The sequence below is a fragment of the Acipenser ruthenus genome, chromosome 14 (assembly GCF_902713425.1).
Source record: "Acipenser ruthenus chromosome 14, fAciRut3.2 maternal haplotype, whole genome shotgun sequence".
Lineage (NCBI taxonomy): Eukaryota > Metazoa > Chordata > Actinopteri > Acipenseriformes > Acipenseridae > Acipenser > Acipenser ruthenus.
Window position 1 is genome coordinate 32,166,124 of NC_081202.1, and position 12,774 is coordinate 32,178,897.

Genomic DNA, 12,774 nt, shown 5'->3' on the forward strand with positions numbered 1-12,774 from the left:
TTAACCACATAAAAAGCGTCAACATAAAAGCTGTTTGATCATGCCATCTATGTTTTGTTTTTCTGTGTTTGTCTGTTGCTATGGAAATAACTTGTTGACTTTCCTAGCATATTGAGAGATGGTGCTTCATTTAAAAGCAAACTGGGTTTTGTAGCAAGCTTACAGAAAATATTACACATGAAACGGATATTCCAAAGGCCATCTTCAACCACATGCTTAAAAAAAACCAAAGGTAAAAATAACAAACAAAAAAAACCAACAAACAACCAACTGAATCCACACGTGCTTCTGTTAAAGAACAAAGCAGCTACATTAACACTAGCTTCACTGCAAATTAAAGCATTGCATTTCTATACATCCAGTCCTCAATCCAACACACTCCAAAACACACCGACACACCATCTCATCTATAAGTACGGATAATGCGAGGAGGGCACTTACCAACATCTGGCCTGAAAGAGTACAAGATCTCCATATTTTTATGATAAGATTCTAATTATTTTTTTCAAAGCAGTATCTAAGAGAAGAGACAGTTTGAAAACAGAGGTGTTAACTTTTCCCATCTGAAACTGCTATTTTGTTTAGAGCAAGGATGGAAATGAGAGTCCCATTGCATAGCAGTTTGATCCACTCCTGGTTTTACTATGAGTTTAAATCACACACCTGAGCTTGTTAGCTATATACTGTGGCTAATCACGCTTTTTAGAAGTAGCCACATTGTTGAAATGGTAAAAAAAAATCCAAGCAGAAACTGCACTGGACATCATAGGATCGTAACCATGTAGAAATATAATATTCAGAAAAATTGAGATGTTGTAAAAGAATCTCTAAGTTTCAGCACTAACCCTAAGTAATACTCTAACAGGCCAGACGTTAGGAGTCCAATCCCAGCGGTTTGGTTGGACGCTCGAGTTCATGGTGCCTAATGGGGTCCAATGAGGTGAAGGCAGCTTGGGGAGGGAATTAACTGGGGGTGAGGCTAAACGCACTGAGCCCGGGACACACCCAGCCCTACCTTGAACAATTCAAACTCCTTCTTTGGCATCAGGAGCTTTTGATATACAACAAACAAAAAGGAAGAAAGGGGGGGGGGGGAAATGCAACACACATGTAAAAAGAGAAGGAAACACCGTACGAATGACATTTAAAATAGAAACAGCGATACTGAAAATAATAATAATAATAATAATAATAATAATAATAATAATAGGTATGATGGTGGTTGTTAAGACTATTGGGAGCTAGTACCCTAACTCAGCAATGAAGAAATGTTACAAATGTTAAAAAGTAAGTCTTTTAAAGATTGAAAACCAAGGCTTTGATATACAAGGAGTATCGGTGTCATCAGCATTAATTGCTGACCCCCTTTGCTGTGCTTGAAAGCTTTAGGTCCTCTATCTTTTTTTCTCTATTTCCTGTGCTGTAGGTCATGCCTTAAACATCTTTAATCAGCAGCACATGAAGTGTTCAGGTGCCAATAGTTCATTTTCTCCTGCACTGCAGCAATATATCTGAAAACATCTGCATACCCCAAACTACAGTTATGGCCAAAAGTTTTGCTTCTCCCTATAGAATGAACTAATTTTGCTTCATAAAGTCGAATGAAACCTGCTGAATAATGTCTGAATAATTGACATATTGCATTACATTCCGCTTTGTAGTTTTCCATATATTTAAGGAAGAACTGAAAATTAAAAAATGTGATATTTCTAAATCTAACTGTAATACTATTATGGCTTCCGGTATACTTTTGCAATATCATTTTGCAGTTTCTTTGATTACATGATGTTAAATAAAAGATCTAAATTACGTTGATATTATATATATTAATTATGTCTCAATCCTACAATTCTAGGCGAGGCAGAACATTTGGGCATAGCTGTACATTAGAAGCGAAACAAGCGAGTCTCTTTTATTGGGATGCTGTGATAAAACAGCACAGCACTGTTTGGATAAATAAACCTCATAAACAGTCCATTGACAGAATAGTGCAAGAGCTAGAGAGCAACTTTACTGACCTCTTATTATAAAAAAAAAAATAAAAAAAAACTTTAAAACAAGACAAACCCAAAGAACTTGTCAGAACTATAAACTAGAGGAAGCATCCAGTGAAATTGGAGACAACAGATACTTCAAGTTTAGCACAGAGAGAACAACAAGAGGGCATATATGGAAGCCGAGTTTAGAACAGAAGGTAGGAAGCACTATTTTACAGAGTTATAAATGCATGGACTAGCCTGCCAGATGAAGTAGTAGGATCTAAAACATTGGGAACATTAAAAATAACTTAATAAAAAACTTTTCTTATGTTCCTATTGTCCACTAGTAAGCCTGCCCTCTCCATTACTCTCAATTATCAAGTATAAAAAGAGCAGAGCAGCACTACATCCCCAGCAGATGCAGCGCTGGCCCAGAGCGGACAAAGGCCTTGCTCAGCTCTCCTGAGCGCAGGGAGTAGAGCTCCTCTCCAGGACTCACCTGGATGGTGTGGCTGTACAAGGGGTCCGCTCTCCCGACCCCCAGCTCCTGGTTTGCTCTGCTAATTTCCAGGATGTTGTTTGGCACGTACCCAGAAGCACCGCTCACGTTTTTAACCTTCCACCACTGCTTCCTGTCGTCAAGCACCTTGAGATACAAAACGAGAGGCGCGGACTCAAAGATAGGGCTTCAAACGGGCCGGTGCTTACCGTTACCCAGTACTGACACTTCTATGTTCCAAAGACTTGCATAACGGCACTTCTTATAGCCAGAAATATGATCTAAAGCGCATGTAGAGATGTTTGAAAGTTGCCGCTGCGTACTTGAAAGCATTGAGCTCCTTGGGAGTTTTATTTCCCAAGAAGATACGATTGTCATCTGTTTATTCTTTACTGTATATACTGTTGAACTACAATACCCATAATGCAGTCAACATTAATATCCTGTGAGCCCCTGTGGAAGTTATTTTGACTAGAGCTGTGTTTGGTGAGTACTCTCTAATTTCAGTTTTAACATGCAAGTTACATATTTTAGTTAAATGTTGCAAACACATGCATAACTGGATTTCTGTGGGTACCGGAACACTCTCCCCTCTTCATAGAGCCATGTTCTTTCAACTTCAAACCGATAATCAAGGACAGTAGATCCACCACTGGGACAGGAGTAAGACTGTGATTGCATAGCAGTTTGACTCACTCCTGAGTTTAATAAGACACACCTGAGCTTGTTACCTGCATTAAGGTTAATGCAGCTTGTAGTAAAACCTGGAATGGATAAAACTGCTATGCAATAGGAGTCTTATTTTATCCCTGCACAATTCTAACCTCATGTGTGGTTATACTGCTCCTTGATACATTTACTGTTAAATCTTCTGCAAAAAGTCTTTCATCAAATTAAAAAAAAAACGTTTAAGGAGATGCACATAGATTATATATATTCCTTTCCTCCTTCTATAGAGAAACATACTGAATGAGGTCTAGCATCAGTTTATGCCAAATATCAGCTAATTACTCTGCATTCAAGATGAGTAAATTAAGAAACAAACCAATAAAATGATTAAAACTCCTGTCCTACCTCCAAGATTTCGTCCTTCAACACAGATAGCTCAGTGCCATTTCTCGCTACAAAGTCATACTTGGATTTGGCAAAGTTCTTTGGTTGAGGTTTCCCGTGGGCTTCATAATTTCTGTAACAATTGCACCACAGATAAATACACAAAGACAAGATGCAGGGCTACCCGACACAAGGGCTACACAAGGGTGTTTTCATGTCAGCTTGTAGCACTACCGGCTTCAGCTTTAGCACTCTGTATTTTGTTTTTTTTAAATACAGTACCCTGCTGGATGATGTAGGCGTTGACCGCTTGACTACCAGCCTCAATACTGACTGGACACAGACAGGCAGCCCACAATTATAATTCTATAACAACCTTTTTTTTAATCTTTCATTTATTTTACCTTTAAAGAATCAGACTAATTGAAAGCCCGCATGACTAAGTGAAGTAAGCAAGTACAAATAATAATATTTTTTATTGCCAAACAATACACCCCCTAAATATTTTTACTGTTGTGTTCAATTTGCAGCATTTTAGTGAATGGAAAAGTACAACTGTTAAAAATAAATAAATAAATAAATAAATGAATAAATAAATAAATACTCGAGCGTGAGGACTCTAATTTACCAAAGTTGTTTTTAACTTTTCCTGTAACGTTACTGGTCAGGGATGGAAATAAAGCGCCCATTGCATAGCTGTTTGATCTATTCCTGGCTTTACTATTTAATAAGACACATTTGAGCTTGTTACCTATAAACCAGGGCTAATCAAGTTCGTAGTAAAACCTGGAATGAGTGAAACTGCTGTGCAATAGGAGTCTTCTTTCCATCCCTACTGGCGTGTTCTTCTTTCACCAGAATCAATGCAGATTGCAACATGTAGTAGCCAGTTTGGACCAGCAGGGGATGCAATGCACTGCATCATTGTCAAGATAATTGGCTCAGGATCTCAACATTTCAATGGAGTAGTTTCGAGGGCACAAGATAATTCTCAACATTCTGTTTAATATAGCCCTACCAATGTTCAATCTGGGTGTGCTGGTGTAATCAAATTGAATTGCTTCAATGCACAACAGATACAAACATGGGCATGTTTGACACGAGGGAATATAACACATAGAGGAGTACATGCCACCACATCATGACCTGGATGACTCTGATTGGCCCGACACACAGAGAGGACAGTCAAATGGGTTCTAAACTAGTCATAGTGTCACAGTCATGGAGAGCGGTCTTTACCTTAATATCAGGAACACAAGGTTGAGAAAACCACCACAAAATACACACCCAAGCAAGGAAAACGAGAAGAGAACAGAAACAGGTTTATCAAGAATAGCCGAGTCACTTCGACCACCCAAGAACTGCTGGTGTTTATAGGAAGCTGGTGGCAAGGAGAGAGTTAACTATATATTCACTTTGCAATTGAAATCTAGTCAAGGCAAAGTTTAGGAAATTAATGGAGTTTCAAAGTTTTCTAAGACTCACACTGCAGTACAGAATCAACATATTTTGAATTTTCTCACCTCTTATCCAATTTGAAGAAGGGAAAAAGGGGGAACTTTCGTTTGGCAACGTCAGGTTTTAGAGGTGCAGTGTCCCATATGTTTTATATGCAATACATGGAAGGAAGGTTTTAAGGTTACCACCTTGAAAATATATATCAGATGGATAAATATAATAACAAAAACACTCCTTGTAAAAAAGGGTGCCCCTTTTCTCAAGTTCTGTTTTGCTTTATGAGCTTTAACAGATGTTGAAAATGGCATTTCTAGCCTCTTATCCCAGTGCAGGAAGCAGTAGTGGTACCAAATGGGTTCACAAAATGACGTAGCGGCCACCAGACTTCAAGTCGTTGGTGCTCAAAAGGCTAAACTACTGTGATAATGAAGTAAACAGACAAGAAGAATTTTGGTTTGAAACTGGACTTGATTTTGGGGCACTGCAGCTTTAATACCACCTTAACTTTTTTAAAAGAAAGAAAGAAGAATCACAAACTATTCAAAAGCAAAAAATATACTAATGAATAGCGCATCACAAATTGTAAGAAAGGCATGCCGAGGATAGCAGTGTCATAATTCAAGTCTACATGCTTCGCAGCTAAAGGTGTACGGTACTGTCCCATTCCCAAAGTGTCCTGCTTGACAGATAAAAAAGGCACGTCCTCCCCATTGCAGCTGGGACAGGGAGACAAAGGACAGCTTTTATTTGTTTTCTTTAAGGATTGGTCAGGAATGGAATGAGGATATATAAAACAACAGATAATAAAAGCAAGTGAAAAGGAAAGGGAGTATCGGTTACCTGCCCCGGTGAATCCAGGGGGAGGGGTTCATTCTAGTGTTTAGATGAGAGGAGATTATACACACTGATACTTTACAATGGGAACGTTTCACTTCCTTCTCTGCTTTTCTGTGAACTAGACACATTTCAACAAAGAGGCTCTTTTTTCAAGACACTGAACAGTGCTTGTCCAGACACTTTGTTTAGTTTTATGAAGGATTTGGAGTACTGTTACAGCTAAGTTTTCAATTTATATATACTTTTTTTGAAAGGAGGTATAACTGCAGTGTACAAAACAGACAAATTAGGTTACGTATTATATTTACTTGTAACAACACATTTTGATTGATTGGTTATCTGAAACCACAGACTAGTCAGAGAGGATCCTGTGAATATTTCCTACTAGCAAACCTAGAGAAGCTGTGCTTGTTGTATTAGAATGCAGCTGCATTTCAGCACCACAGACTGCAAGACATCACTTTAAATATACAAAGTAAAGGCACTACGGCGAGAGTCATGCATGCATGGTTTGAATTCTGCCTGCGCCAAGTTGCCCATCTAGGCTGGGCACTCATACAGGGGCAGGGGATAGCTTCCGTGACCACGCTTCGGTTTGCTGTGTGAAGATAGGAGTTTGGCTTGACCGGGTAATGGGTTGCAAAAAAAAAGAAAAAAGAACTGAAGTTAAAATCAGATCAGCATTACGGTTTTCTTTGGAATGGGGACAGTACACTTTTTATTATGTAAAGGTCTGAATGGAAGCAGAGCGATTCGCCTTAGCGGCTGACAGCGAGACAGATCAGGAGCCCGCACACCTCCCCTCCCTGACAGTGAGACAGATCAGGAGCCCGCACACCTCCCCTCCCTGACAGCGAGACAGATCAGGAGCCCGCACACCTCCCCTCCCTGACAGTGAGACAGATCAGGAGCCCGCACACCTCCCCTCCCTGACAGCGAGACAGATCAGGAGCCCGCACACCTCCCCTCCCTGACAGTGAGACAGATCAGGAGCCCGCACACCTCCCCTCCCTGATAGTGAAGCACTGGCAGCTCTCCAGGGCCTGGGACACACCGTGGGGTCCATACTGTTACCTATCTACATGCCGGCTGACCGCCTGCTTAAAGGCAGCCACGGCCGACTCCTGGTCCAGAGGAGGCCCTCGTTTGAAAACTGTGTTACTGAATGCATACCCATCGGCTGGAGGGAAGTCCTGGACACTGGGTTGCTAGAAGAAACGGAAAAGAAATATATTATAGTGAACAAGGAAGTACTCACCATTTAGCAGCATTGAAACAAATTTTAAATGTATAACCCACACCACTTTGATATTTAAAGACACTCACTATAATCTACAGCAGCAGTGTGTATGGACAGCAAGCCTGTCTCACATTGTATCCTCACAATAGCTTGTTGTAAAATCTGGTTGCACACACACACAGTAAAGCTGGTATAGACTCCGCCCCGCACAGTGAAAGCTGGTATAGAGGACCGCCCCGCACAGTGAAAGCTGGTATAGACTCCGCCCCCGCACACAGTGAAAGCTGGTATAGACTCCGCCCCCGCACACAGTGAAAGCTGGTATAGACTCCGCCCCGCACACAGTGAAAGCTGGTATAGACTCCGCCCCCACACACAGTGAAAGCTGGTATAGACTCCGCCCCGCACACAGTGAAAGCTGGTATAGACTCCGCCCCCGCACACAGTGAAAGCTGGTATAGACTCCGCCCCCACACACAGTGAAAGCTGGTATAGACTCCGCCCCCACACACAGTGAAAGCTGGTATAGACTCCGCCCCCTCACACAGTGAAAGCTGGTATAGACTCCGCCCCCTCACACAGTGAAAGCTGGTATAGACTCCGCCCCCGCACACAGTGAAAGCTGGTACAGTAGACCGCCCCGCACAGTGAAAGCTGGTATAGACTCCGCCCCCACACACAGTGAAAGCTGGTATAGACTCCGCCCTCACACACAGTGAAAGCTGGTATAGACTCCGCCCCCGCACACAGTGAAAGCTGGTACAGTAGACCGCCCCGCACAGTGAAAGCTGGTATAGACTCCGCCCCGCACAGTGAAAGCTGGTATAGACTCCGCCCCCACACACAGTGAAAGCTGGTATAGACTCCGCCCCCACACACAGTGAAAGCTGGTATAGACTCCGCCCCCGCACACAGTGAAAGCTGGTACAGTAGACCGCCCCGCACAGTGAAAGCTGGTATAGACTCCGCCCCGCACAGTGAAAGCTGGTATAGACTCCACCCCCACACACAGTGAAAGCTGGTATAGACTCCGCCCCCACACACAGTGAAAGCTGGTATAGACTCCGCCCCCACACACAGTGAAAGCTGGTATAGACTCCGCCCCCACACACAGTGAAAGCTGGTATAGACTCCGCCCCCACACACAGTGAAAGCTGGTATAGACTCCGCCCCCACACACAGTGAAAGCTGGTATAGACTCCGCCCCCACACACAGTGAAAGCTGGTATAGACTCCGCCCCCACACACAGTGAAAGCTGGTACAGTAGACCGCCCCGCACAGTGAAAGCTGGTATAGACTCCGCCCCCTCACACAGTGAAAGCTGGTATAGACTCCGCCCCCACACACAGTGAAAGCTGGTATAGACTCCGCCCCCACACACAGTGAAAGCTGGTATAGACTCCGCCCCCGCACACAGTGAAAGCTGGTATAGACTCCGCCCCCGCACACAGTGAAAGCTGGTACAGTGGACCCCCACACACAGCGAAAGCTGGTATAGACTCCGTCCCTACACACAGTGAAAGCTGGTACAGTGGACCGCCACGCACAGTGAAAGCTGGTATAGACTCTGCCCCCACACACAGTGAAAGCTGGTATAGACTCTGCCCCCTCACACAGTGAAAGCTGGTATAGACTCTGCCCCCACACACAGTGAAAGCTGGTATAGACTCTGCCCCCACACACAGTGAAAGCTGGTACAGTGGACCGCCACGCACAGTGAAAGCTGGTATAGACTCCGCCCCCACACACAGTGAAAGCTGGTATAGACTCCGCCCCCACACACAGTGAAAGCTGGTATAGACTCTGCCCCCTCACACAGTGAAAGCTGGTATAGACTCCGCCCCCACACACAGTGAAAGCTGGTATAGACTCCGTCCCCACACACAGTGAAAGCTGGTATAGACTCCGTCCCCACACACAGTGAAAGCTGGTATAGACTCCGCCCCCACACACAGTGAAAGCTGGTATAGACTCCGCCCCCACACACAGTGAAAGCTGGTATAGACTCCGCCCCCACACACAGTGAAAGCTGGTATAGACTCCGTCCCCACACACAGTGAAAGCTGGTATAGACTCCGTCCCCACACACAGTGAAAGCTGGTATAGACTCCGCCCCCACACACAGTGAAAGCTGGTATAGACTCTGCCCCCTCACACAGTGAAAGCTATATAGACTCCGCCCCCACACACAGTGAAAGCTGGTACAGTAGACCGCCCCGCACAGTGAAAGCTGGTATAGACTCCGCCCCCACACACAGTGAAAGGTGGTATAGACTCCGCCCCCACACACAGTGAAAGGTGGTATAGACTCCGCCCCCGCACACAGTGAAAGCTGGTACAGTAGACTCCGTCCGCACCTCGAGGGACAGCCTGCGATGTTCCTCTCTGCGGTGCTCAGCAGCCTGGCTCACAGACTCTGCCAGCTGGTGGAGGTCCTGCTCCCGTGGGCTCCCCATGAAGTTCAGCAGGGGCGGCTCCCAGCCGTTGCGGAAGTGAGGCACATAGGTGGGGATGTAGTGGTCCTTGGGCCAGTCACTCCTGCGCCAGGGAGAGAAATGGGATGCAGTAGTCAGGACAAGGTGGTGCATTGTAACCTCAGTTTCATGTCTCTGAGAGATCCATTGCATTGCCATTAAATATGCAGCAGCAGCAGCAGCTCACTATTTAAAACACATGACACTTGAGCCCCACATTAAGTACTACAGCATGTCTCTGGTCAAAAGACAGGCGTTATGGAAGCAAGGACGTTATAAAAAAAGAAAGAGGTTTGACCTAACTGCACCGAAGACACGGCTTCAGTGTGTTTGTGCTCATTAAACACAGAGATGGAAATAAGACCCCCATTGCATAGCAGTTTGCATTCCTGGTTTTACACCTGAGCTTGTTTCCTATAGACTGGCTATTCAAGCTCATAGTAAAACCTGGAATGGGTGAAACTGCTGTGCAATAGGAGACTTATTTCTATCCCTGAAACATGAGGTATGCTTAAAGACACGCATTTCTTTGCATTTTGACTGTACTTGATTCTACCAAAGACTACCCTTGAACTTTTTATCAAATCCATTAGAACCTCTGAACAGAAAACTTCACACTAATCCACACTGGGGAGCCATACAGGGCTGGATTAGTGTAAAACTGAAGCTGAGCCTGCAGCTCTGAACAGCCCTACTCTAGAGTGAAGTGGAGTCCAGTGTGTTCACCTTGGTTTGGTCCAGGCATCGCCGAGAGACACCCACAACTGCCTTTCCACCGGAGTGAGGCAGGAGTGCAGGAAGTCGACAGAGTCTCTCGTTAGCAAGGGGCTGAGGACGCTGCTGGCCAGTTCTACCCCCCCTGTGGTCTGGATCACCTGAGAGAAGGAAGCAAACATGTCAGGACTGGTCCAGCAGGACTGGGCACTTTAATACTGTGTGTGTGCAAGGCCTCTGGGCTGTGCTGGTACTCACCATGTTGAGAGGTGTGAACAGGAAGTGGATCAGATCGGGGGCACTTGGTTTCTCAATGTGGGATTGTAATTTGCCCTGCAGGAGAGAAACTGTGTTACTGAGAGAGCAAATGAATGACGTCGGAGCACGTGAAACATATTTTAGGTGTCAAATTATGGACGTCAATTTGTGAAACAGTCATTTGGTTAACTGTCAAAATACATATTATGATATAAAATAATAGATGATAATATAATGTAATATTTTTGTATATGGTCATTTTTGTAACCCATATATTATATTTTTAATAGAGCACATAATTAGTGTAACTGAATCAATTCTACTCGGGGCTCATGGGAATCCAAAGATCCCATTCTCAATTGTACGATTCTTAACATCTGAATTCAAAAATACCCATAGGAGTCATAAAAACACACTGAATGTTTATCTCCAACTCAAATACGCAGCATCACTCTGCAGACATACCAGCACGTTGAAGGCATGCTTAAACTTCTGGAAACAGTCGACAAACTGTTCCTGAGTCGGTGGCTTCGCCCGAAGAGTCAGGACTCCCTCTAGTGGGCACAAACAGAACAGCAGTTATTTCAGTTCTGCAGGAACCTGGTTTGAAGAACTTCTCTAGAGGAGAATCACAAGCCTGCAAGTTATATTTATTTTATAGTAGCCGAGTCAGGGGGAACACAGTCTGAAGGTTATGTGAGCTAAACCAAGCACAGGATTCTCAAAGTTTCTCTTGTTATTATGTGTAAATAAACACATGCTGTAAATGGACAAGGAGACATTGAGAAGTTATCTCAAGTCAGAGCTTTCCATCCTTTTTGGTTAACAGAGTAATAAAGATAGTAGGGAGTTATTAAAGTGCTTTACAAATGTATAATAGATTCACCAATCAAACAAATATAGTGCTCACCCTTTATAAGGCTATAGTGGGAGCCATAGTTACAAGACCGTGCTATTTGTGTTCCGCCTTATGAGTATAACAGGGCTACTGTAATGGCATTATGGAGGAAATGGGAGCCACGACCCTACCGTGTTATAAGCGATTCCACACTATAACGAGGCGCGTTATAACGGGTGAGCACTGTATATACACGCAAGAGCACGTGTAAAGTGGGAAAATATATTTGTAAAGACAAAGGGGAAATCACAAACAGAGAAAATAAATATTCAGTCATAAGAAACCTGTCATGCAAAACCAACAACCTTGCTTATGGTATATTTTGCCAAAAATGTAAAAAAATATATATATGCAGGAGACAGGTACAGAATCCAGAATCACCTCTCAAACATAAGAAATGAAAAAGTAAACAAACCAGCACTTTACAAAAAATTAACACAAGATGAACGACCTAAAAATGTGTCATTTTAGAAGAAATAAAATTAGATCACGTACAATACAGAAGAATAAGGAAAACAAAGGGATAAATACTCAATATCATGATGCCTGAAGGTTTAAATAGAAAGGAATAGTAGATCGTTACATCATTAACGATGTAGTAAATTACATCACAAGCACATTAATAGATTTAAATAGAAATAAGTGAGTGTTGTTACCATGGCTTCAAAATCCTAGAGGTACCGCCACTGTTTGTTTTCACACTTGCATTTGTTAAACATACCAAATGCTGGGAAGTTGTCTCTTTTGAGCAAAAACTAGAAGACTAAAACTTTTACAAAAACTAAACAGCTGACTGAATAGAAGCAGTGACATTCAAAGACAAGCTTCAGTATGTTGATGCTCAGACCAGGTGTCATGTTTAAACACAACATCAACGTGTTTGCACGCTTGTATTTAAAGCACTTCTCAAAGACTTGTGCGTTTCCACTGTAAATACATACTGGTTTAGAAGTTGTTATGAACAAACCCAATGTCAGGTTTTAAATATAGTGGATATTCTAGCAAACATTTGAAAATCAATTGCTTCATGGTCCTCTGCATTACAGACAGCACGCTTTGTAATTTCTGTAACCTAAGCAAACACCACTCCGATTTAGCCAGTCCTAAAATGCCCAAAGATTGCACCCAGATCAGTTTCGATCAGTTTCGATCAGTTTATTAATCACTTGTCTTACCTCCCGGCCCCTTCTTTTTACTTTTCTTGGATTTCTTCCTCTTTGACAGTTCAGAAAACGCTTCAGCTGATTTCTGAAGTTTGGTGACGAAATACTCAATGTCGTCCAAAAGATGGTTTAGAATTTGCTGCAAAATATATATAAAATAGGTTGCAATGCATCAAATGGACTTTCTTGCGCACAAGAAT

The 12,774-nt window shown here is 43.1% G+C and overlaps 1 protein-coding gene across 14 annotated transcripts in view; it reads right to left on the reverse strand.

Annotated features, from left to right (window-relative positions):
* The window catches only part of LOC117419762 (epidermal growth factor receptor kinase substrate 8-like), an 87,745-nt gene that overhangs the window by 11,859 nt on the left and 63,112 nt on the right, over nucleotides 1-12,774 (reverse strand). For 10 of the 14 annotated variants that reach the window (XM_058986381.1, XM_058986389.1, XM_058986387.1 and 7 more), the window contains 9 exons: nucleotides 12,587-12,713; nucleotides 10,979-11,067; nucleotides 10,514-10,588; nucleotides 10,268-10,416; nucleotides 9,425-9,605; nucleotides 6,901-7,034; nucleotides 3,553-3,664; nucleotides 2,479-2,625; nucleotides 1,016-1,051 (listed from right to left, as the gene is read on the reverse strand). In XM_058986381.1, coding sequence (XP_058842364.1) covers nucleotides 1,016-1,051; nucleotides 2,479-2,625; nucleotides 3,553-3,664; nucleotides 6,901-7,034; nucleotides 9,425-9,605; nucleotides 10,268-10,416; nucleotides 10,514-10,588; nucleotides 10,979-11,067; nucleotides 12,587-12,713 — 1,050 coding nt within the window. The remainder of the gene's footprint in view (nucleotides 1-1,015; nucleotides 1,052-2,478; nucleotides 2,626-3,552; nucleotides 3,665-6,900; nucleotides 7,035-9,424; nucleotides 9,606-10,267; nucleotides 10,417-10,513; nucleotides 10,589-10,978; nucleotides 11,068-12,586; nucleotides 12,714-12,774) is intronic. The other 4 variants (XM_058986386.1, XM_058986382.1, XM_058986383.1 and 1 more) reach the window with 3 other exon arrangements.